The sequence below is a fragment of the Streptopelia decaocto genome, assembly GCF_964273445.1.
Source record: "Streptopelia decaocto genome assembly, chromosome: 2".
Classification (NCBI taxonomy): Eukaryota; Metazoa; Chordata; class Aves; order Columbiformes; family Columbidae; genus Streptopelia; species Streptopelia decaocto.
This window is the reverse complement of record NC_138655.1, coordinates 123,197,954-123,224,983: the sequence shown is the minus strand read 5'-3', so window position 1 is coordinate 123,224,983 and position 27,030 is coordinate 123,197,954. Positions and strand designations below refer to the sequence as shown.

The 27,030-nt window shown below is 39.3% G+C and overlaps 1 protein-coding gene across 2 annotated transcripts in view; it reads right to left on the bottom strand.

Moving 5' to 3' along the window:
- The window catches only part of THRB (thyroid hormone receptor beta), a 162,790-nt gene that overhangs the window by 13,153 nt on the left and 122,607 nt on the right, over nucleotides 1-27,030 (bottom strand). For both annotated transcript variants that reach the window (XM_082045974.1, XM_082045975.1), the window contains exons 4-6: nucleotides 8,627-8,727; nucleotides 4,462-4,609; nucleotides 1,824-2,029 (exon numbers count right to left, since the gene is read on the bottom strand). In XM_082045974.1, the coding sequence (XP_081902100.1) occupies nucleotides 1,824-2,029; nucleotides 4,462-4,609; nucleotides 8,627-8,727 (455 nt within the window). The remainder of the gene's footprint in view (nucleotides 1-1,823; nucleotides 2,030-4,461; nucleotides 4,610-8,626; nucleotides 8,728-27,030) is intronic.

Sequence of the window (27,030 nt, the reverse complement as noted above, 5' to 3'; positions counted from 1 at the left end):
GAAGTCAGGATCGCTAGATAAAGCTAACATGCTCCAGAGGGGCATGCAACTGGAGAGCCCCTGCCACATAATTCACCTCAATAGGAAAAGAGGTCCAGACCTCAAGGAGCTCCAGACTTCAAGGAGCTCCTGCTGCTGAAGAACCAGCCTCTGCTGCCTGAGCACTGACCCACAGCTCCTGGGGCATGTGGTCAGCTCCTCTTGCTCCTCAACAGCTTCTGGCAGGGGCTTCCAAAGCCCCCCATCTGGGGCTGGCAGGCCACCATAGACCTTGCCTTCTGTGCTTGCTGCGAAGTGTCAGTGAGCTCCCAACACTTGCCTCAAAACCACTGGGTTTCAGTGTGTGAGCACTGCAAAGAACCAGGAGGCATCAAGGGCTGCACTGACAGCAGTTTGTTCTGGCCTACGAGCCAGCTGTGGAAGTCACAGCTGGCTTCTGAACTCCCCATTGCAGCTGTCAGCCCTGCCTCTGCCCAGCCCTCCTCTCTCCCAGTAGCCCTGCCATTACACCACCTCCTGCCCTGCCTTTGGGGACCACTTGCTGGAGGCTCCCCTCTGCTGTGACTGTCTCCAGAGCCTGAAGTCCCTCAGTGACCACATTTTACGTGTCTCAGTCCTCACCAGCTTTCTACAAGCATCCTCATTCCCTGACCTAACCTCAAGCTGCCCATGCTTTAATTCCAAAACAGGTGATACCCAAAGAACAGCACTCCTGTCTAAGCCACCAAATGCACTATTGCAGCTGCTTCTTGATCTGCTAAAACCAGTGCTGCAAACCTTCCTGTGCAGCACTGCTGGAAAGTGCTCTGCTGCTTCTTGCCAGCCATCCCTGGCTGTGGTTTCCTGACCGCACGCTACTACAAACACACGGCCATTCATATAGAAATTTAAACGGTGCCACTGGAACTAACAGAACATTATAAAAGGGATCGGCTGGTTTGAATATATAATTTCTCTCAGCAATTTAACAGTGGGTCGAGATTCCCATGGTGAATTAGGCAGCAGGAGCCTAGGCTTGCAAAACGATGAGTGTTCTCTATCTGATTTGTTATACACATAGTGTTAAAGACCTCTGTGTATTCCAGACACGCAGCCTATAATCCTTCTTTTGTGCTGTATCAGTATTCTGTATTCTGCACTTATTTCCTTTAAAAATCGATTTAGAAAAATCAAATAAATCCTTCTCTAAGACTGAGCATCACAAATCACCATTTATTTTCCGATCCTTGGTTATAGGCTGAAAACTTAAGCTATCTTGTAGTCTGCAAACCCAGTGCTATAGTGTATGTATCATCTTGCTTTCACTGAAATACACTTTTCCTTGCCAAATTTATTTCAATTAATGTGTTTACTTTGGAATAAGGAAACAAAACCCATGAGTTATTAATAAAAAATATCAGCTTTCACCTAAAACTTTACATTGTTTTAACACTTACAATATGTTGTATGCTAGTTCCTAATAAAGACAACGATCCTTAGATACAACATATATAAAAAGGTATGGTATGCGTTATAGGCTGCTACTGCTGTTAATCAGGAATGAAATAATTTTCTCCTTTTTCTAATCATAGCACATTAAAATTATCCAGCTGGGTAAGCCTTAACTCAGCAACATGCTGTTTATCTTTTGAAACACATAGTCTGATCAAACACTGAGCTTCAGGAAAGAATAAGCAAGTAGTAATTATAAAAATAATCATTTTTTTGTATATGTCAATACACAGGCAGACAGGCCATCTTTGGGGTTGCAATGTTGGGAAGGAACTTCAGAAGAAAGAAAGGAACCTGCCTCCAAGAGCAGTGTAAAAGTCTATGGTCCTTACCAGAAATTTCCTTTTCTGCTTCCAGTGGCTTCCCTGTGCATTGGTGGCCACATGTGCTTCAGTAACAATTTTGATGAGTTCCCACTCCTCATCCGTTGGCTCTGGTTTGTGCCCAATGGTTTTCTGCAGCTCTTCCCGACGTCTCTTCTCTCGATTTTCTTCTATCAGCTTCCTCTTTGCCAACCGCTTACTGTCATCCAACACCACTAGCAGGGGGAAAAGCATGCAAAAATGGTAGGAAGCTTTTTAAGGTTGACTAAACTTCGGTATTTTCTATGCCTGAGGTACTAACTGATTATCAACAACTTAGCTAATCAGGAAAGAAGCGCTTTGGTAAGACCCACAGTTGACATAGTTCTCTTATTTCTGTCTCCAGCCTTCATTTTCTCAGAAGCCTGGATTGCAAAGAATGAGTTACTCTTCTGATAAAGTGATGGATACTACTGCTGCCTTCAGTGGCTTATTCTACCATAAAAGCTTTGTGAGGACTCAGACAAAGCAGTGTTCTAATGCACTTGAAGTAACCCATGTTGGGTAAGATGCACTTCTGTTTTCTTTACAGCAGTTCCAGCATGATCGCTGCTCTGAATTCCATAGAACGCGTTCTGGTAAGCCAGCAGAAGACAGATTTAAGAAAGGGGGAGCACTCATTCACAGGAGGTTCAATTACCTGTTGCATGATGTGCTCAGAAACAGTCTGCCTTAGGCTCTTTCTGTAAGTCCTATCAATGGTGCTGTTCTGTAGCATCCCCCTGGAGTCCTGCTACTTCCAGTGATGCCAGACAGCCCCCAGGCCCCTGACCACCACTGAAGGTTTTAACCTGCTTTCCATACAACCATGCATAGGACATTTAAACAGGCTGGCCTGCTTTAGCAGAGGGGAATCATTCTGATCCACAACTGGTGGTGGGCAGGTAGAAGCACCCAAAGCCCTGCTTGCAGGCTTCTGTCCACACATGCTAACTCAAAGGTGGGAGAAACCCTTCTCAAGCTGGGGGACAGCTGGCCTGTGTGCCTGCTCAGCGACAGCTCCTTTGGTGGGTACGTAGGTGCAGCCCACAAAGGCCATAGTGGCTCTGTGGTGATGGTACCTGCTGGACAGAACTGGGGTTTGGAGAAACTTCTCACTCTGTACAGCTGCTACCTGGCTGATGCCCACTGCTGCCTGCTGTGCCAGACTGGGCTGGGTGCGAACTGGTGACCCAGGGTTATCCAGCCCCTCTCCTGAAGGTCTACCTGGCTAAAATGAAATGATGTCACCCCTTCTATTTCCCTCTAGAGCAAGGGTGTCAAACTCATTTTCACCAGGGGACACATCAGCCTCGTGGTGGCCTTCAAAGGGATGAATGTAATTTTAGGACTGTATGAATGCAGGAGTATTTACATTTATACAGTCCCAACATTACATTCAGCCCTTTGAAGGCAACTGTGAGGCTGATGCAGCCTCTGCTGAAAATGAGTGTGACAGCCCTGCTCTGGACAGAAGGCACTTTTAAACTTTACATTAACAATGAAAAATACAAAGTTAGAATATTTTTTGTTGTCTATCAGGCCTGTTTTCCTGTCATTTCTTCTGCAGAGGATTACGTCGCCCACAACCATTAACATTAATGCACTGGGGAATTTATGTGACTTTCTCCCATTTGCGCTAATTGAAGTTATCAGTGTAAATCCCTGTGAAATGGCAGGAAAAGAAGATCCCTAAGAGTTCATCTTACAGCCATATTTTCTAGTTCCTTAGAATAAGAGTTGAATTCTTTGCAGTAGATAACTTCTTCAGGGCTAAAAATAAAACAAACAACTGCAGGATGACTCATACAACGACATTCAATTTCACATCCTCCAGAACTTTCTAAACAAGATGTTTTTTTCTCAAGCAAAGTGTCCATCCAGATGCATCTCTCCGTCCTCTCCTGCAAAGCGTGAACATTCCTACTGTTACTTAGCCTGGTAAGGCCAGGAAAAAGTGCAGTCTAGTGAAAGATAAACAAAAAATGACAGCCCTATGAAAGTGGTTTGATGCAATGAGCATAATTCCCAGGTACAAGTTATTTAAAAAGTGCTGGCAGTTTTGCTCTACTTTACCAGTCTTCACAAGAGAGACATCGAGGTGCTGGAGAGAGTTCAGAGAAGGGCAATGAGGCTGGTAAGGGGCCTGGAGCACAAGTCTGATGAGGAGCGGCTGAGGGAACTGGGGCTGTTTAGCCTGGAGAAAAGGAGGCTGAGGGGAGACCTTATCGCTGTCTACAACTACTTGAGAGCAGGTTGTAGCATGGAGGGTGTTGGTCTCTTCTCCTGACTAACAAGTGATAGGACAAGAGAAAATGGCCTCAAGTTGCACCAGGGGAACTTTAGATTGGATATTAGGAAAAACTTCCTCACCAAAAGAATTGCCAGGCATTGGAACAGGCTGCCCAGGGAAGTGGTGGAGTTGCCATCCCTGGGGGTAGATGTGGTGCTTAGGGACATGGTTTAGTGGTGGACTTGACAGTGTTAGGCTAATGGGTGGACTTGATGACCTTAAAGGCCTTTTCCAATCTAAACAATTCTATGATTCACTAGTCAACATACTTTAAGCAAACACACACTTAAAAAAAAAAAAAAGAGAAAATACAAAAACCCAGAAAAATATACTTACAATCTGTTGCCATGCCAACAAAGATACATTTTTTGAAGCGACATTCCTGGCACTGATTTCTTGTTACTTTGTCTATCACACATTTTCCTTCATATTTACAGGAATAGGTTGGATGGAGGTTTTTCTGAATGGTTCTTCTAAAAAACCCCTAAGTGCAATAAATAAATACATTGGAAAGCATTAGCACTGTGCAATTTTTTTCAAATTGAGAGCCATTTTGGTTTGGTAGGAATGTATCTAAGTATGTGAGATAACATACTTCATGCCATGAAAACTCTCAAAGAAAAGAACAAACCAGTTTTATAGTGTATGGCATTTATTTTCTTAGTTTCATGAAACATTTCCTCCTTAAAACCTGAAAAGACATTGACATCTTTGGCAAGTAAAAGAATAAGTAATGCTGTCTTGAGGGACAAATATTGTCTATGTGTCTTCTTGAAGTCTTGTGTTTCTGTGTGTTAACTTTTTTTGTATTTGAACTAGAGCTTACTTTGAGCCCTTTTCTAAATATTAAGAGGCATATACATACTTTTAATTAAATAGTAGCTTCTGCAAATGGTAAGAACAGTGGTGTGGATGGGCTACAAAAGGATTAAGGACAAACAGTTCTACTTCTTTCTTTCCTTCCATCAAAGCCAAATAACCAATCAAGGAACCAAATCTGGGCAAGACTAAGAATTTTGCAAACACAATTTACACAATCTTCGAGTTTGGTCCTAAACAATGGATCCATAATTTCAAAATTATCTGTATTTCTGAGAAGAGGATTTAATTCGTATTTACCACAGACCTCTGTATTCAAAACAAACAGCACCAATAAAGATCCCTCGCTACATAAATCCATTCCATCCATCTATCTGTTTGTCTGTCTATCTGTCTATCTATCTATCTATGCTATGCTAGATAGATAGATAGATAGATAGATAGATAGATAGATAAATATTACCAATTGAAACACGGGCATGAGGTCAGATCCTAAGCTTACGTGAACTTATGTAGTTCCACTGAATTCACTGATTTATACACCCCATAGACCCTGGTCTGAGATAAAGAAATCAGACATAACTTCAGACATAACATCTCTGAACATTACAGACCTAATCCTGGTACTAATTTCAATACGACTTTTCTCATTGACTTCTGCAAGAGCTGGATAAGCTTCCCAAGACCACAAGATATGGACAAGATATGCTGCAAAGCAAGAAATTTAGACTTCACTTTATTTCAAGTTTCACCATTTTTTGAGACTATGTATTTTCAGCAATGCAGCTTGGGACCACCTTGACATAGAGAATACACTGCTACTCTGGTCCTGTTTGATGGAGGCCACTGAGAATGGCTTTGGTTTCAAGGAAAACAATGGCAAAATTCAAGTGAGATTTTACCTACTGAACAGCCTCTTCGGCTGGAATTTTATCTAATGAATAGTCTCTTCACTTCACTAGGCAAAAGGTCTGTTTTTAATCACGTTAAATAACACCCAGTAAAATCTTAGAGCAGTGTGTAATTTATTTTAACACAGAATGTTGAATTAAGATGTATGGATAAGTCTGTGTTTCAGCTTGAGCTCCTAACTCCAGTGAAGACAATAAAAAGCCTTGTCCTCCTTAGAGTTTTATCTTACAAGATCCAGCTCAAGATAGAGTATAACTACTTCTTCCTGAGAAAGACCTGAAATCTCACTTAAACTAAGTTGCATCAAGCATGTGTGTGAGCCTTTGCAAAGCTGGGACCTGTTGGGTTGGGCCAAAATCCAGGATATTACAGGTAAAAAGTCCTTATGTGGGATGGGGATCAGGTTTCAAACTCTCATCTATCCAACAACTGGATTTGAATCCATTCTCAACCCTGTGACAAATTCCTAGAGACAGGACCTGCCCCTCTCCTCCCTGAAGATCAAGGATGGCTCTGGACAACCAGGGACATGGGGTAAGCTCTAGTTACATGCAAGAGATGGAAAAATCTCTGATGAATCTCACAAAGTGGTACCCAACTCCCGTTTTCTAAACCTTGCATGGGATCTAATGTGGCTCTAGCTTTACAATGGCAAGGCTCTTCACCACCTGTGCTGGGACCAGCACATTGCACCTTCCCATTTCTTTGCATTTCTCAGAAACTTTTTGCAAATAAACACCTTGATCATCTCTAGATACAAAATAATACAGAAGCCGCTCTCAGTATTTGTCCAAACACTTAATCACAGAAGAGTTATTTTCATCAATAAAAGAAAGCACATTTTATTGTAAGGCAACTACTCTTTTCCTAAATTCCTCTATTTTGCAACTATATAACAATAGATGCAACGGGTACAGTCTGGAGAAACATTTCAGTGATGTCAGAACCCACTGTTGGTTTATTTGTGTTTAAATTCCTTACAATTTACTCTTCAAAAACCATGTATAAGGTTGCTTTGTTCATTAAAGCACTTTCCAAAGAAAAACACTGGCTGTCAGCCCTGATTAATGTTGTTACAAAATTAAAGTGATTTTGAGTGGAAGCATGTAGTAGATGTCAAATTCATTGAGAATTAATTGCATATAACTTTACTGATAAATCATACAACTTGAAGTGTGTAGGCAGATCCGCCAAAGCATGGGTTGAAATTGTCCACACAAAAACCCCCATCTTGTACAATAAATACATTTGCAACAAGAACAACAAATAAAACCAAACTAAAACCAAAACACCCCAAACCAAACCAAAATGGTCTGTCTGTAAGCCAAGTCTAAGCAAAAGAAAAAAATTAATTACTTTTTTCAAATTGTTAGCTCGGCTCCTTGTGCACATAAGCATTATTTTAAATTGTATATCAGACAGAAGAACTGTATCTGAAGACAAAAGTAGATTTTGTATGCTGTATCTTTAAAAGAGCCAGCAGGCATAAAAAGAAATACTTCAGTGGAGTAACAGAAACTTCACTAGGAAAGCTGGTGAGAGATACAGCAGTTCAGCTGGGAGCAAAAGATACTTCATAATACCACAGTGTCGCTCACCTCTCATTATACCTGAATTAAGTCATATTCAAACATTTGATGTTTTGTTATTATCTGGTACATGGGATGCAAATATCTAAGGATCACTTGTTCAGTTCTACTGTTTTTTTTCAGATATAAATATTTTTTCATACATATTATGTATTTATGTGTATAAAACAATTTAGAATATTACCATAAATCTGCTATACTTAGGATATTTAGGTCTTTGTACATTTCATAAATGTAACTGAGGGCAATGCTGTACAACTGAAGCAACTATTTCAACACAAGAGTTACTGTGGTGTGGGGTTCTAAAGCCAATCCAAACCCAAAATCTCAGATCCAAATATTGCAGATTTTGGGCATGAACAGAATATAACTTCTGTGGCTTAGTCCCATGACACTAGTCCATGAGATCCACAGTCCCATTTGCTTAGAAAAACAATAATTTCTTTTTATTTTCTGTGGGAAAGAAGAGCTTTCTTACAGGATCTCAAGCTAGTCAGGCAAATTTATGGCAGTGAAATCATGTAAGATGTGCCTGACTGTGTTACTCATTTTTTTTTTCTTTATTGACTTGCCCAAAGCAATCTCTTTTTAAATTTTTCACGCAGCTTTGGAGATGCAATTTAGGGCTGAAAGCACGTTTCAATATGCTAAAGAAGTGAAAATCTGTTTGAAACTGTTTCAACTGGGTGTCAATGCTTCCCAAAGTGATGGTTGTTACTGTTGTATGAGCATGTGGAAGGGATTTTGATTTTTTGCTTCTTCCCAGTGATGATGAGAGGCACTGAACACTGTTAATCACTACAGACTCTTCATGGCCATAAGCAGAGTCTCAGCTATTGCATCAACAGCTTCACTGGAGTTGCTGGGAGTGTGCTGATGTACACTGCCTGAGAACATAGCCAAAGAAACGTTAAAAATGGAAATGTAAAAGCTAACAGTTCAGCAGCAGCAAATACAAATCTGAATTTCTCCTTTTCTTTTCAGAAGTAAACACTGCAAAAAATCAACCACATTCCTTATGCATATGGAGAGTAGCCAGATACGGCTTATCATCAGGACTGGATGTTCTTATTCGCTTCTAATCTGCCTTTGTTTTATTTGACAGCACAGTTCAGGAAGTCTGTATAATGGAGGAGCTGGAGAGCTATTTCTGATTCCCACTTCCCCACCGTGTCATTTACCTTGCAACCTTCGCAAGTGATGCAGCGATAATGATATCCGGTGGCTTTGTCCCCACACACTACACATAGCTCATCCTTGTCTAAGTAACTGGGTATATACCCTGTAAAGAAAAAGAGGATGTGGCATGTAAACTTGATATTAAATGACACATTTGATATAAAAATATTGTATTACAGTCCACTGCAGATCTTGTCTACCAGCCTCATACTTCTGAAGTCACTGAATTTCCTGAATAAAAAGCACATGCTATGTTACAGACTTATTTAAACATAGTCTATAATATTTTCTACTTTTCAGACTGTTTCAGCATCTTCTGGTCAAGAGGGAGAAGTTGGAACATTATTATTGTCTCCTGAGTGAAATACTACCTCAGAAAAATAAATATATTTATTATTACCTCAAAGGCTTTGATGTGAAAAAATAATAGCAGCAAGACATGCAACATATTTATATTTTCTGTTTCACAAAAACCCCAATATACTTGTATACTGAAGATGAGGTCCCAGTTTGCACGGTGACTCAGGGACCTGGTAGTAAGAAATATTGACTGAGGAATAATTTATTTCAAAATTGCTTCACAGGTGTGGTTAGAGAAGTACCAGCAACAGACAGCCCAGGCTGTATTGATCATACCTGACCTGGGTGTGTTCTGCAGGAACATTTATAATAATATAGCCTAAATTTAGGGCAAAATACGTGGGCATTCAAATATGTGTGTGTGTATGTGCATGTGTTAGAATGACATTTTCTCTTCTGAAGTAGTTTACTAGACACCCAACAAATGAAATCAAATATTACTGCTATGAAAAACATTGTCAATGCTTGGTTCTTTTCCCACAGTGACATTTGTTTTGATAACATAAACATATTTTTAATTTGAGCAAAAAAACAAAACAATTCTGATGACAACCAAAAAGTAATTCTAAACTAAAGAGAACTTTTAAACAGGCTAAAATACAAATATTTCAAAATATCTGTTCCCATGACTCATAATTAATGGAGTTATGGTACAAACCTTTTCCTTCTGAAAAAATCTCTCTGTAAAGATGTAACACAGAGATCCCAGATTGACTTTGAGTAGAGGCAAGTGCAGCTATTGGTGGAATCACATAAGATTATTAAAGTGTAGTAAATATTCCATAGAATCCCAGAATGGCTGAGATTGGAAGGCACCTCTGGAGGTCATCTGGTCCAACCCACCTGCTCAAGCAGGGCCACCTACAGCCCATTGCCCAGGATCACGTCTAGCCAGCTTTTGAGTATCAGGAAGGATAGAGACCCCACAACCTTTCTGGGCAACCTGTGCCAGTGCTTGGTCACCCTCACAGTGAAAAGAAAATACTATTTTATTGTCTTTGGAAGGAATTCCTTGTATTTCTACTTGTGCTCATTGCCTCCTGCACACCACAGTCATATGGAAGGCAACCAGTAACAAGACTCAGGGAAGCAGAACGCTGTTGGAGGATGCTGCAAGAAGGATGGCTGTCATCTTCTTGGGACTGACATCCAGGAGGGCCAGCTCAGTAACAGACAGCTTAAATTAAAGTGCCTTCCTAAGGCTACACTTGCCAGAGGTTCTCCAGAAAGAAAACCCCAAATCAGAGAGAAAATACTTGAAATTAGCTGAGGTTAAAATACTTGAACTTTCTGAGGGCTGGAGAGTGGATTAGGAGAAAGTAAAGAAAGAAGGCAGCAAGAAGTATTTGTACGGTCTACCTCATATGTCTAGTTTAATTTTGAGAACCTCAAATTACAGAGGAACATGTATCCCTTTTCTGTAATGCTGGGAAGCAGGAGCACTCTGAAGCCATGCCTGGGTACCTGCATCTCAGGTTTGCCAGTACTCCCACTGGCATCTGAAAAGGGGAGCGGCGGAAAGAGCTCAGATCTTATTGATGTATCATACAAGTCTATAATACAGCAAAAGATGAGATTTACGTTCAGGTTACATTTCTCCATGATGAACAAGTTTTTCCTGGATAAAGACTGATGGACACGTGGAGCTGGTCCTGTGACCTTGAGGGAAGAGAGACAGCAGGGTTTCGACTCTAATTTACATCACTGACTCCTAATGGACATTATGCCAGTGGGGGATTAGCGGAGGCTATTATCTCCATCCTGCCCCCCTTTTGCTCACACCTGCCTCTGCACATGCAACATATACACAACACGGAGCTGATACAGAGGCAGGAGGGTCAGCAACGGGATGCAGAATTTTCCACTAAATTTCTCATAAAGATTAATGGCTTCTTGTTATTGCTAGTTACTAGTGTTCACGAAATGCAGACTTAGCATAGCATAGACTATGTCCTCTGAAATTCAGGATCCCTGGTTTGCTTCCTCAAGAATTACTTCTGAGTTAAATGCCTTGATGTTTTTTTAAGTATATAATCTGGTTAGCACTGCTCATGTAATGGCAGCTTTGTTCTATCAGAGGAGCAGGAGACTACTTGTCTAAACATCTTCATTAAATATTGACGTATACAGTAGTTTGCACATGTGACCACTGGTGTTCATCTCCTTCTGGAGTTTCATTACTTTATCCAACCTAGGAAATAGTTTCCAATCTGGCAGAAAAGAAAAATCTCCTATGGGCACTCCTAGTCAGAAATTTAAAATGGCATCCTGATGTGCAACCACATTCCCAGTATTGGTGCATCAGAAATATTAAGTGCCAGATATTTAAGCTACTTAAATGTTAAATATTATGATCATAACTTTTGCAGGATTGTACCTATGTCACAAAGTAAGCACACACTTTGAACTTTTCTACTGATTCAACAGGAAACATGGATAGAAATATCACTGGCAAGAAAACCATGAGATAAACGTATTTTTTCTTTCTATTACGAATCTGAGAGCGATAATCACACTTTTATATATTTTTAACCCTCCTTCTAACAGCTAATGGGATCAGAAACTGCTAGAAACTAGGAAAAATGGACCTTCAGCAGTATTTTAAAAATATCTAATTCACAGAAACAGACCACATGCTAAGAAGAATAAGGGGACTCACATTCTGTTCATACAAACTGTAACATCCACTGCAAGTAATTTCTAACAGTTCCAAATATCCAGTCTGATCTCTGTATAAATTCAGTGCAATTTCATTCGTAAGAGGTGCAGTTAAGCAGCCTCAGTGCATCCTTGCTGCTACTCAGAGTTAGGAACAATATCAACAGGAGGAAAATCAACAGGAGGAAATTCAAAATCATTTTTGTAAACCAGGCACCAGCATGGAAGCTACAAATAGTGCAATGGAGATTCTTGTGGAAGCTGTGGATGGCAGCAGAGTCATCTGTTGGATGGTTTGAGGAAGAAGCAGAGCAAGAGACTTCTCTCACTCTTTACAGCACTTGGGTGAAAAAGAGGAGGGACAGACTCACAGGGACTTGTGTCTCACGTCAGCAAGTGCTTTGGCATCTTACGTGTTTAATAACTCTGAAGCAAAAATAAAAAACTCCTATGTGGAAGAAGCAGATGCTGTCTGGACAGAGTAACCCAGGTGTTCTCTTGTGAAAGAAGAATGTCTGATGATAAATCTTACAGGAACATTGGGTAGGTTCCTATTTCTGGTGTTCATATTTCACCCTCAGTTCTTGGTCAAAACCTCCCAGGTAAATAGCTAAGAGGAACTGAACTGTACATTAAGAACCATTATAATTTCTTGGTCTTTCAAGCCTCTGTCTGCTGTATTCTGGCATCTTCATGGACTTCAATCTAGTGCATCCTGTATGACCCTCAAAGTTAACTGTCTGTCAAGCATGACTTGACATTGTTCATCCCAATGCCCACCTTGTATCTCTGCTTTCAGAGGATAACACCAATGAATGACCTTGACCTGCCAAGTCTGGTGTTTCCCCTGCAGCCTAAAGTATCTCCTTTGCTCCCCAGGCTCCCACCTGCCAGCCCGCCTAATCCTACTCTCTTGGCAAGGCTAAGTACCCAGCAGGACCAGTCACCCCTACCATATAATCCATTATAACCAATCTTGATGGCAATTTACAATCTCTTTTAAATCCTAACTGTAGCTTTGTAGACGTGTGGCGAGAAACAATTCCCTTCAACAGGAAAACACGCAATGAGTTTGCCCCAGCAGCTGTAAGGACAGAAGGAGATCTGCTAACCTATGCAGCCATCTGAGGTACGCTGCTTCATTAATACTGTATGCTTTCTCTCTTCAATTACCATTTGCAGGAATGATACCTTAAAGCAGTAGATGTGACCCTGCACTGTGTAAGAGACTGGAGAGACATAGATGAGACAGTAGCTGTTCTTGCCCAGTGCCCCCCCACTACAAGGCAAGGAAAAGCTATTTAAATGAAAACAACCCCCCAAAAGGATACTATTTTTCCCCCTGTACCTGGCACACATTAGGTTCTTTTGAGAAAAGAACTAATTTTGATTTTTTAGAGTATCATTGCAAAGACTTGACATCTTCTGGTCTGTCTCTCTACAGACAATGTAATATTGGCTTAGGGATTAAACCACACCTTAAAAAAAATTCTAGGACCCAAACCACATTTGACTACCAAATAAGGAGATGAGTAACGTCGACTCAAACAGTGTCTGTATACCAGATGTTCCTTATTAGTTTGTTCCTTATCCACCATAGGCTTATATCTTGCAAGCAGAAAAAGCCATTTTTACTATTGCACAAGACACTTGTGTTTTACGACCATTATTCAGTATTTTCATTTTCACTGTACACTGGCAAAGAGTCACGTTTTAAATACATTCCCTGAAATCTTTCTTTCCCCCATTTGGTATGGCTTGCGTGACTAGAGACCACTCACTAAAATGAGGAGTTTAGGACTTATCAGTAAGTTCGTATTCACTCACGAGACATTGCGGTATGAAAATGAAAAAGATTAAATTAATTACTACCTTGAGAATCCCCAGCTGTACTAGAGCTGAAAAGAAAATTCATATGGCTGTTCTACTGATTTCATAGTCACATTGTAACCCTCTGCATATTAAAAAAAAAAGAAAAATTACAAGAACCATCCAGATATCCTTGATACACTTGTCTAAAAAAAGCTTTAAATGGAGTGTTTATCGGAGAAAGCACAGAGCTGAGTGAGAAAAAGCATGCTCCATTCTTGTTTGTGCTATTATCAATATTGATCTGACAGGCTGGGCCGATACACAGATCCTTGTTTCCCACTTTCTTTAAATTACTCCCACTGAGAAAAATTGCTTATTTCTCCATTGAGCTTGGAAGCACAGAGACTGTTGTTCAACAGATTCACACATTTCTTGTTAGCTAACCAGCTTGCTTGTCCACAATTTTGATCTTTGCTGACATTCTTTGATTTATGGAACTACTAAGATTCAGCAAGAGATTCTGCGAAGATCGAATCTGGAGCATTTTTTATAGTCTCTTTTCCCTCCATGACTTTTCTATGTATTAGCCCTATTCCTTGGGCTGAGTCAGAAGCCTTATCAATGGTAGTGCCTTTTGCACAGATGTGCTGAAGGCATTTTAGCCCAAACTGTGTTACCACTTAAACGGCTGTGATCAGTACTGGACTTGCAGCCATCACCAGTTACAGGTACAAAATGCATTACTGTAGATAATGCTCAAGTGCCAACCCATGCAACTTTTCTTCCCAAAAGTATTTAAATGTTTTTAGAGACCATACTGTAGTATCACAAGTAACTCACCTATTTAGAAATCTAAGTTTTACTACTGACACAAAAGCAAAGTATTACTTTGTTCATTTTCTCCGCCTTTAATTAGTTTCTTTCAATTGGTTGTGCAAGGATTAGAGTAAAGGAGTTGAAGACACTTTTGCTGCTGGCATTTTTATTAAAAAAAAGAAATATAATTTCAAATGCATAATGATTTGCTGAATAAGATGCCAATTTTCTGATCAGTGTCACCCCCTCAGATGGGTGGTCAAGAGCAAAATTAATCATTTTTAGGTCCCAAATAATTGTTATCATACTGGGAGCTGCTCTGCTGCAAAGGCCAAAGATGACAAATGCTCAGTGTTTGTGTAAATTGCTTACATGCACACATACTCCCTGCACTGATGAGAAAACTTTTTGACATAACCTCCATGTTGCATTTCTTCAGCTATTCACAAAGTACCCTGATGTTTTCACACTGCTGAGAACTCAGTTGGGGCTAATTCAGTCGTGTACTCTAACAGTTCTACGCTACATATTCTCAGCTGCATGTAAATTGCCTGAGCAAATACAAAGGGAAATAATAATGACAATTACAATTACAATAATAACAACAATAATCACTTTCAAAGCCCCATTCTCCCACCATACCAAGAAGCCTTAAAAAGACAGCATTAACCTCACCTTGTACCTGGGAAGTAAGGTGAGATGCAGGGCTGAGGAGCTGGTGCTGCTACAGCCCGACTCCAGAATTCCCACCTACAAACCCTTGGTTTTTGGGGCAGCCTCTGATTACTCCTGGTCCGCCCTTGCAGACCCTGAAGTTAAAGTCTAACTTCAGAGACACCCGTGGGCATCTTTTGTTAACTTTGTCAAGGAAGGGACTCTACAAAGGGAAATGAAAGCCAACTCTCATCACAGTTTTAACTTCGCAGACCTACGTCACATGTTGTCCAACTGGCCAAACCATGGTGCACACACCAAACAGGTAGATACTGAGGTTTCCAGACCTCTGGAGGGATTTCTTTTGTACTTTCCTAACTGCACTGCCCCTACCCTGTCACTGGGTGCTCCTCCTCGCTGTACAGGGGGTGTGAGGAGATGCGGGGACAATTTTGCCGAGCTGCTCAGCCTCCGTGCAAGGTCAGGGTGGCACCAGCTCCCTGGGACCATCACCCATCCCATGGCCAGCAGCACCCTAAGTGGGGAAAAATATCCCACTTTAACCTCTCTGGGACAGAACTGGGAACAGCACCTCGTTCTCATGATGATCAGCCCTGTTCTGCTCATCACATTTCACAGCCCCGTGTAGAAAACCATGTGTATCTGGTTGCCTGTCTCCTACGGCAGGATGAGATCCAAAAGGGCTTCCTTCATAAACCAGTAGGTTCTTGCAGGAATGTTGTGCTGCTGCACAACAGGCAGATGCAAAGCTAAAACCACACCTCCATCTCTTGATTTTCTGAAGCACAATTTTTTCCTTTAAAGTTCAAGTCTTTCCTCAGAATTTGTGACAGATAATGAGGACATAATAGTTTTTAATGTACTGTAATAACTGGAGCAGCTTAAGTGCTTTCTTATATTTTAGAATAACTGGCTATACTTTCTAAACACTTATTTTTTTTTCCTTTAGTGACACGTTGTTGGTGTCTTTGGTTCCTGTTTTTTAAAATTATTTTCTGAATTCTTTTAAAGATAGAGAAGTATTTAAACTTCCCTTCAGAAATGACAACTTTTTCAGCATCTAAAACACGGATTTTTTTTTCTTCCCAGAGGAAAAAGAAGACTTTAACCATTTAATAACTAGCGAAAAGTTTTGATAGGAAAAGACTCCATGTGCTACTGTAAAGTACAATCCGATTTGAAGAGCATATTATTGAGATTACTACAAATTTCAGACTAACAGAAACAGCAACTGCAACAATCAAGACTCATCATGAACACCTGCTTCAGGACTTAATTTTGCTTTAATGGGCTATTACCAAGGCTTCTCTAAGAAACTCCCTCGTCCCCCCCAAAATCAATTTTGGATCAATGCAGACACACATGCCCTGTGTAGAGCCTTCTGTTCTTAGGACAGGATTAAAAGATTCGTTAGTTTTACGATAGCTTGGTTAAAAGATGGAAATTAAAAACAACAAAAAAAGAGAAGACGCACATGTCCCACACAGTTTAGATCTCTTCTGCTTAACAAACTCAGCATTTGCAAAGGTTTGACAGACGGGATGCAACTTTTTATTGATTATCGCAGTAATAAGGCTCTAAAGAATCCCAAAGCACAGTGCTCAGTCTCCGTGAATGATCAATTAAAAGCCGGCTTGAGAGCCTGCTTCCACCAGAATTTACTGCCATTTCTTAGTGAAACTGAGGTAGCACAAAACCAGGGCAGACAAGCAGTTTTTAAAAACAACTCTGTGTGCTTTGAACCAAATGAGTACAAAAACTTTATACAGAGCAGATGTCAGTGAAGGAATATTATGGAAGAGGTATTGTATTCCTTCACTGACTTCACAACAGCAAGTCTCTATTTTCTCTAAGTTAACCCTGAGCTCTGTTTTTCTTTAATAAAAAATAAGACATAGGAAAAGTCTAAAAGAGTTATAAATTCATTATATAAAACCCAATAGCAGATAAATAGCCTTAAAGGGAATTTAAAATATTGCACAATACAAAAACAGACATTACCCACAACTACATTTCATCTACAATTTGATCAAGTTCCCACAGTTTTCTAGAACAGGATTTTAAAAAATATTTCATTTATTATGAAATACAATGCTATTCAAAGTATAGAAATCAAGACTTTTTCTACTGAGCATATAGATTTCTTGAACAAACTACTAATGAATATTGCCTGCACAAAGGAAAACATTTCAGTTGTCCATGTTGTTAATAAGATTAAACAGTCTACTTTTTACTCTAAAGCCACTTTAAAAGTAGTAAACATTGTTTTCTCTGTCTACCTAGTTACATCAGATTCAGTGGGGTTTTGGATAACCGCATACAGAAAATCTGGTCTTAGGCAAAAAGGGACATTCTGTTGGTACAACAGACTGTATTTTTATTCTTTAGCAATGTGATTTTCAAGAAACACAGAGAATGTATATACTGTATGCATCAGATTGCTTGTCTGAGTTCAGAACAAATAACACCAAAAACATTTTCAAGGGTTTGTTTGTATTCTGGGCTCTTTTTGAGAGGTGATATCTGCTTTGCTTACTGGAAAGCAACAGAATAAATTCTAAAAACAGGCAATGATTTAACCCTGAGGGATCAGATACTGCACTTTGATTACCTCTCACCAACATATTGATTAGATCAACTTTTTGGATGCAGAATAGTCTTTGTTGCATAGATATATTATTGAACTTTCAGTCTTTTTTCCTTTGCATAATCACAAACTACGTGGTTCTCACTTAAAAGACAGCAACTCTATTCAATGTAATCATTTTCCCACACGTATTTACAGTTCTATTTTCAAAACATTTTGCCTGAGTTGCTGAGTAAACAGAGTTCACATTTACTGATAACAAGGACTCACACAAATTGTTTGTATGCAACCAGAAACAGAGCTTTAAGATTCAGAACATATAATGCCGACATTTCAAAAGAGAAACTTTCTTATCGAGCTCACTGGTGAATAGCAAATGAACTTAATAGCCCCAGCAAGCAGAAAACATGCAATATATTTGCAAATGTCTTTTACAGATTAAGAAAAAGTGCTTGGAAATCCTCCTCGCTCACCGAAAACCTTACAATCACCTAGCAACCTATGTTACTGCTGCTTTCAATTTTGAACAGGCAGCCTTCACAGTCAAAGATGTATCTGAGCCAACTGATGCAACTGTAAGTTTAAAGCAAAACAAAAAAACCAAAACAAAACAGATATTTTTGTTGTTGCTGTTGTTATTTAAATAAATTGCCCCTACCTTTCTTCTGCGAGTACGATGGCGACTGCACTTGAGAAAAAGTAGGTTTTTCTTCGGTGAAATATTCAGGTTGGTTGTACTGATTCAGGGCCATGTCCATGTCAGAGTACTCGCTTTTAAACACGTTTCCAGGGTAACTACAGGTATAAGGCTGATTCACCGCCCAGGCCTGTTCCATATATATGTTGTTACTGTGCAGGACCTGAGCATCGCAACTGCTGTAACCCTGATTATCTTCGATATATGTGCAATAATCAGTGGACTGCATGTAGCAGTTGCTACCGGCAGCTGGATGCACTTCATAGATTTCTTGCATACAGTAGTTCATTTTGTTACCCTATCTCAGCTGCTACTTTACGTACACACACACATGCATACACAGGCAGGCATGCATACACATGGAACCGGAGAGAAGCAATGAATATACACCAACAAAAGTCGACCGCGAAACAGCCCGTTTTACTTTGGAGCGGCACCTGATGTGCTAAAATCCTATTTATATTGGGACGGCTTGTGAACTCCCCTGCCAGTCAAACATATTGGGAAGCAGATTTATGACAGTCAAAGGTCTTAATCTGTGACTGTAAGTTAATTCCAAGGGAAGATGGCAGGCAGGTAGCAATGACCACCAGACAAAGAAGCGATGACCCGACAACCCTCCTGTTCCCCCCGTTTGTCTGGAATAATCATTTTATAAACCACTTCCAGCCTTTTCCAATATGATTAGAAAATGATTACTAAGGCGAGGACACAGTTATGTCACTGTAGTTGTCAACTTAAGTGTGAAGCATTATAAAGACTGCTTAAGAACTCCCAGAGGGGATACGCTGAAAATCCTAAAATCAATAATCCTGTTTTTCAGCATTAAACCATAGAAAATCCAATAGTGCTGTGCTGATGACCCAAACAGTAGTCTAGTTTTACAAAATTTAGCAACTTAATCTGTCATCAGCTTTATTGATTTTGGTTTACAGAATTACATGCATGAATCTCCCCAGCCTTCCCCACATACACAATCCTCCTCGCTGCCCGGTAATGCATTTACGGGAAAGCAGCTTTTCTAAACTTCAGTCATTCGAGGAGGTAATTTCTATTGAGTTCAACAGGTGGGAAACTTCAAAATAATATAATCAGCAAAAAGAGCACTGCTTAAATATTATTAATAAGCTAATTGCTTTGCTGTTCTGTTTTGTTTTCGTCTCTGTTTCCATAATGAAGTACTTTTAGAAGTGCATAGTTTCCAACAACAGACTGTGTAGGGTAAGGAGGGGTTTTGCTCCTTTTGGCTCACCAACGAGCTATGAATATGTCAATATCACTACAACAAAAACTATATGATCTTATGACTGCTTAAAACACCCCAAACCTCAATACATTTGATATACCTTGCTTAATCTGTCATTCTTTTTGACCTAAAATAAATTATTTTATTTTAACTTACATTAGCTACTATTTCTTTTTACTTGACAAAATAAGTTCTTTTCTTCAGAGCACAGATAAAATATGGTAAAACTTGTGAAGTCAGTAACAAGACAGTATCTCTCTTCAACGTTTGTTCCTATTTCTAGGAAGCAGATAATTTGATAATGAGGTCTTAGTTTTCCTATTTCCCTCATTTTAAACAATCTACAGGATTGCCAAAATTACTGTAGAGGTTGGCCCTTTTCATGTAGGATCTTAGGTACACATATAACAACCTTGATGAACAAACACTCAAGTGGTCCTTAAAAGTTCAGCAAAATATGTAAGAACCGGGCATGACATGTACCTATTTCTCCCTATCTGGTATCATTTAATGTTTCAGTCTAAGGCAAAGAGCTGATGGATAAATGTTCTCCTTTCCAACATACAATTCTAGAGAACCTATCTAAACAAGAAGCATTGCCAATTAGTACCTAATTTGCAGGCTAACATAATTCAGCACAAGTGCTTCTATGGACCAGATGTGTTAAAATTCATGCTTGGATTTTTAATTTTTGTTCCTCTAACTATAAATGAAGCATCTTTAACACACATATTCTATTAACTTGCTCAGAAATAACAACATATTCGGTAAGTCAGAATGAACTCTATCAAGATCAATTCTACTGAATCAACCAAATTGCTTCTGAAATGAACCTCTTCTGCTACAGCTCTAATAATTTAACCTAACATCTTACTTCACTAAGAACATTAATAGTTAATGAAATCCCAGAAGTAAAACACAAATGGAACCTCATTCTCCATGCTGTTTTTACCAAAGACCTAACTCAACAAATAGCACTGTGAAATACAATGTGAAAAAGTACACAATAAAAGTTAATTTTTGTTTTAGCTCAGGCCCATGATCTAGATTTTACCTGTGACCAAAAAATATATCTTAAGCAAGATCCAATTTTTCAGGAATGGATGTTCAACACTTCATAAAAACATGCCCTATTCCCTCAGAAACTCTGCCACAGCTGTTCACAAAGGAACCCCCAAACCATCCCCATTTGTGTGATCAGTTGGTAATAGTGTAGTACGTACAAATGTAACACATACAACCTGCCGAGCTTACCTCTCCACACTCCCCAGAAACAAACAAACAAACAAAAACCAAAACATCTTAAAAGTGCAATACACGAGTTGTTCATTTATCACAAACCAATCTCCTATACAGCTAACAGGAATTTAAGTGAGAGCTTGCACAGAGGTGAGGCTGTATGTTACAGGTTAGCAGAGCAGAATAACTAGATACTTTTACACCACCCAGGAGGGTGGTGCACCTTTGGAGAACCAGGCCTTAAATTCTTACTGGGAATTTTTTCCCCACGTGGGTTTGTTTCGCCAAATGAGTCAAAAGTCCTAAGAATCTCCTCTGCTCTTGTTCCTTGTCCCCCAATTTGATTTAGGTTTGTTACTGAAAAACTAAACAGAATTGAGACCGTGTGTAGACAGAGCTGTCCCAGCCAGGACAGCACCTGAGGATACGGTATCTTGATGTGGCACAGCCTGTGACTTTCCAAAAGAAATCCCTCAAACATCTTTTGTTTTCTAATGCTATGTCATTTATGCTTAGAAATGTGTCATATTTACTATTTTTGCCAGAATTACTGTAATACTGCAAGGAAATTAAATTACATGAAATTGTGAAGAATAAGCAGAAAATGAAAAACGGATGAAAGCATTTTCTGACCAAAAAAAAAAAAGGCATTATAAATACTGCCGTACTGCTGGGGAACGGGTGCTCCTTACCTGTAATGTGCTACCATTAAAAAGGTTTGTAGCACTGCAGATTGTTGTTCCCTTGGAAACAAATCAATTCAAAAAACCCTGCGAAGATTTAACATCCCTATTAAAACTGAAATATTTTCATTTTAATCTCTTATAGTCCAATCCTGTAGGTCCCTTTCATGTACCACTTTGAACAATTAATAAATCACCTGATGAAAGACAGTCAGGTGAAGTCTTTATCAAAAGTCTAAAAGTGGAGGAGAAAATAACATAACAACTTTTCTTTGTCTTGTATTCTGATTTGAATACTAGAGTCTTTAAATCATGTTCTGCTCAGCTTTCATTGCCTTCAGCAATGTAGTATCACCCTTGGAATTTTATTAGTTCACAAGTGTCTCATTATATGAAGACATGGAATCACTGGCAGAATAAAACCTCCAGTGCGAGCAAACAGGCCGGTGATAAAACAGATATTTTGATACTGCAGCAGCAGAGAATCCAAAGTTTGAACACTTCACAGTTTGAGATGTCAGTTCACTGTATGAAAAAAAGGTAGAAATTACTTGCTGAACCTGAGTCCTGAATGTCCCAAAGGTTTTGAAATACTCACCCTGGTGTAAATCAGAAGTGTAGGTGCAGTGGGCAGAAGTCAGGCTGAGAATGCCTGAAAGGAGGTGTCTGCAGGAGGGCTGCAGACCACGCAGCTTCTCCTCAACTCCTGTTTTAAAAACTCTGGCTAAAACTTTGAATTATGAACAATCAAACACCCCACGAAGAGGCATTTCTCTTGTGACTTAGCTACAAACACCACCAAAATGAACCCAGATAAATCTTAAAGCCAGACAGTATTCCTGTGGATGATCCTCCCAATGGAACACCCCAAACAACCGAGGTCCCTTACAAACAAAAAAGACATGTCATTCAGCACAACCCATTCCTCTTGTCTACCTCTACCACCCAGGTGATTGGCTCTGCAAGAGCCAAATTCTCCTGATTGTTCCCAAACTGTGCACCCCTGGTTAGAGTCCTGGCTATCTCTGTGTTCCAGGAGGGGCCCCTGTGCACCACTTATAAAAGATTCGGCAGTGTCAGTCTGCGGGAACTATCACAGAGCATTCAAACTAGTCAGGGCAAATGGAAGGATTTTCTGTTGGTTGTGTTCATGCTTTATGCGCACAGATGAATAAAAATCCAGTATTCAGTCAAAAAGTCGTGCACATTTGAAGATGCTGTTGCAAGGATTAAACATACCTTTCTGAACTCTTAACAGTTGTCTTATCAGCTCCTACTTTTATAATACGTATTTATAATACATATTTTTTACAAGTTGAAAAATCACTGTATTTCCTATTTACAGATTTTCTTGTTGCCTGTACTTTCTCAGCCACCTCTGATGAAGGTTATGGTGGAAAAAAAATGTAGATCACTGCTCTTCAAGGAGAACACAAATCTGCACGTTCAGGACTCACACCACATAACAAGGGACATATCCCAGACAGTATCTGTCTTCTCATGTCATAAAGAAAATATAATGAAAATTGTAACAGCTTTTGAGCAGAAGTACTAATGTGGCTCTTGCAACACACATCATCTGTCAAATACAGCTATCTCCGTTCCGACATGATGAGTTACCACCTCTCTTTAATGTATATATTTGCACTATCTTATTCATTCACTTTACGTACTATGATCGGAGACTCAAAATGGTTCCTCAAAACTATGAGTATGCAAACTTACTGTTTGAGGAATGTACGTATCAACTATTCACATCAGTCCTGACCCTCCTGGGTCTTAGTGTTAAACTAAAAAAACCTCTAACATCAGAATCCGAAATAATATTGAGCCCTTACAAGAACAAAAAATTAACTTTATATAGTATTTATCTTATTTTGAAAACTCTACTTGTCACTAAATAATGAAGTATGTAGAGTTATGGAATTCTAGTACTGTAAAGTTACAGTAGCATTCGACAGCTCCTGGAGTATGTCTCAGAAATTAAGACATTAAAAATTGTCATTTTGTCTACACTATATTTATTATAGCAAGTGATACAGTTGAGGGGAAAAGAGCTAAAGCTTCCTGGCAATAAAATAACTTATTTGGGTTTGCAACAGATGCAGCAAGCTTCAAACAAGCTGCCCCTAGTTTAAACATGGGGAAAACCTTACACAATAGCACACCTCTTTTCTCAACATGTTTGAAGTCAGTCTTTCCTCTAAAACCGCTTCTCTCACAAAACTTGCTGTACCTCAGTTATGACACTCCACTAAATTTGCATGTGACTCACAAAATGCCAGTGTGATGTGCTTTTTATTGAAACACTTCAGACTCATTAGTCTGTTTTGGTAACAAAGAATGTCATAGTTTATATTTAAATGTTCAGATTCACTACAAATCCAGTTCTCCCTGAAAATATTTGACACCTTGAATAAATCTGGTTAAAAGAGAATGGAGCTTGCTCTTTCATGATCAAGACTGTTCCAGGGTTCATGCCTGCTTTTTCTTGTGCTGGTTCCTTGCACTGTTCTCCACACATGTAGGTACCACACAGTCTTGTCAGAAAGCATTTGCTCCTTGAGAGGTCTGCCAACAAACTGGCTAACAAAGTTCTCAAACGGTGTTTGACAACTTTTAAGATAGTCTCTGAGCAAATACTGCTAAGAGTAATTATAGAGCTGTGACCCAGACAACCCAATTTGTTAAGTCTCCCCATATCTCCTAATTGGAAGACCCTGTTAGCAGACATCAGTTAATCACGCAGCTTATCGCTTGAGAAAGTAACCATCAAGACTTCAAACATGTACCTTTTCTGAGTCATTCCCTACCCCAACTCCACATGAAAACTGCGAGGTAAAAAGTTCCGTTTGTTCAAAAATAAAACCGAGCAGCAAGCTAGCTAATGTAGCTTGACACAACGTAATTAACAGACTCTTGGGTGAGACTGTCTGGGTTTGGCAGCCTCCTGACAGCCCTTAGTAAGACGTTAAAGCGATCAACACCTGACATCTGTTAGCAAAGAGGCACTCTGAGGTAAAGAGCAACTAAAGCTAAAGAAATCAGGTACTTAGACCAGTTTAACTTTTTCATGAGGTGATATCCTGCCTGACACTGTAATCTTTCTTCCCGAAGTGACGCAAGACTTAAGTAAACAACTTGTAGTCCCTCCCTTCCAATATGCAGTAATTATTTTTTAGGTGAAGAACAATTAAGAACTACTTATCCCTGTGTAAAAAGGAATAAAAATAACTTCAGCACTAAATTTGTGCCAATACCTAACCGAATGTGATTCTTAAAAGGAATTCCTTTAATGCTGTGCTGATGTGAACAAAAAAAAGCTACCTGAAACAAAATGCTTAATTCAACTGACTGCTGAGGCAAAGAATATCCACGACAAGAAGTTCCATTTATGTGAGTTCTCTATGTGGACTTACTGAGGCTTTGGGGATGGTTAATAATAAGAAAGAAGAAAAGACAACACAGTCGCAGGTTAGAGATTAACACCCTGAAAGCAGTAAAAGAATGCTTTAATTTGCCTTTGCATTTTTAATATATAAAATATATGTTTTATTTTAAAAGGTCATGTTCAGAAAAGATTTTGGATCAGCTTATCAAGCCCATAAAGAGAGAGATGAATGCATTTTTAAAGGGCTAAAGGATAGATATGATTTTATATTAAGTATCACACAGAAAACCTCAGTAAGTACTCATCACACTGTCATCAGAGCTCTTCACAAAACTACTACATTCAATAAAAAGGAATACTAAAAATGACAATTATCCCTGTTAAAAAAAAAATGGTAACAAGAAAACATTCCCCACATAATAATGCTTTTACTAATGGCCAAAGCCCTGACTATAAACAAAGATGTAACAACCTGTTTGCTTTGTTTGTTTGGTTGTTGTTGTTGGTTTTTTCAATACAGCATTTGCTGTGCTCTGCATAATAATGCCAATTACCTGTATACTTTTTTTCTTCTTTTTGGTATTCCCGGGCACTTGACATGACTTGAAAGTTTGCTTTTGTATGGCCTGGCCGTAAAATGGTGCCAGTCCAAGCTGAAGCATGTCGACATTGCAAGAGCTGCTGTCCGTTCCTCTGGATATCATGATTTTTGGAGTGTCTTTTCCTACACAAACGTTTTTCCGGTATGCCCATTACATTCCATTTCTGATTTCTGTCAGGAAGGTGAATCAGTCTGTCCCATGACAGGAGGCCACGTCCTGGATGTTTGGCAAATACTGCAGGGCTGTTACAAGCCGTTGGCACTGCCAAGATCTTGCTCAGGTGTGGAGTTTTGGAAAGCAAGTGGTTCCCCAGCTCTCCTGATGCCGTGGTATTCCTGTGCATCTCCACCGGACCGCACTGGTACGAAGCGGAGCCTTTCAGCCATGCCCATTCAGCCACCATAACTCCCCTTCGGTATGAGTAAATATAAAATTTTTCTGTCTGTGAAGCCTGAACGAGTAGGCAGATCTATGTGGACAGGCTAACGCTAGATGTAACTTTCACAACATCGCCACTACAACACGGGCCTCAGGGCAAGTTACCACCGATTTATTGCCTTGCTCATATGATCATTTGAGGTCTTGTAGGTCGAGGCTGGTCGTGAACAATTTTCAGATACTTAGAACACAAAACATCAAGGATTCAGCCTTGTTTGACTTTGCTCTTATCGTAGGCTGACCTGAGGGACACTCTGTTACCTAAGTGTGACATTCTTATGTGGGCATGCTTAGCAGTTCCACTTGTGCTACCTACTGCCCTTCTCAAGTTGTGGTCACAGGGGAGTATCAGACACTAATTTTATCACCGGAGTATGGGCATCTGGGTTCAGTGCTCACATAACGAACAATACTAAAGCTGCATGATTTGATCTGATTAGTCATAATGATGAAGCAAATGTATTTATTCTTATATAGAAGAAACTGAGATACCACTAGCTGATAAATCTTTAAAACTAAATATAGCCCATTTTCTGTTTTCAGGTAGCAAAACTAAACGCTGCAGAAATGGCACATCAGAGATGATACTCCACAGTAATTATTTTATTTTATATTATATGTATAAAAATTCAAATACAAAATAGCTTTCTAGCTTGCATATAGAAAAATAGCAAATTCCAGATATTTGATGATTGATATCCACTGTGGTTTTAATCATAGCAAGACTCTACTATTTTAACAGACCTAAGAGTTAATCTTACATATATTTCACTCAGTAATTCATATACGTATTAGTAAATAAGTGCATACTAAGTAATTTCCTGATAAAAACTATTAAAAATAAGTTTAGATTTCAGTTACCACATCTATCATACTATTGCTGTTTCTGAAAGTTTTGTCTTAAGACATCTCTTAAGTTGAACATTGCTAATATAGGGCATATTCAGATGACTTAATTATGGTTAGCATTAAATACTGTTATCCTGTGTTAATCCCTGACAGTATATATAGCTTTCCTCAATATCTTATTTTAAATATCAATGCATACCTCTTTTTCTGCTGGGAGTGTGAACTCACCTGATATTTTAGGTTAAAAGTCCATTCCTTCTACTCACTGTATCTCAGATGGACATCAATAACATGATTTGTATCAGAAACTATCTGGCATCACAGACTTCAATGCATAGGGCAGTTAACTACAG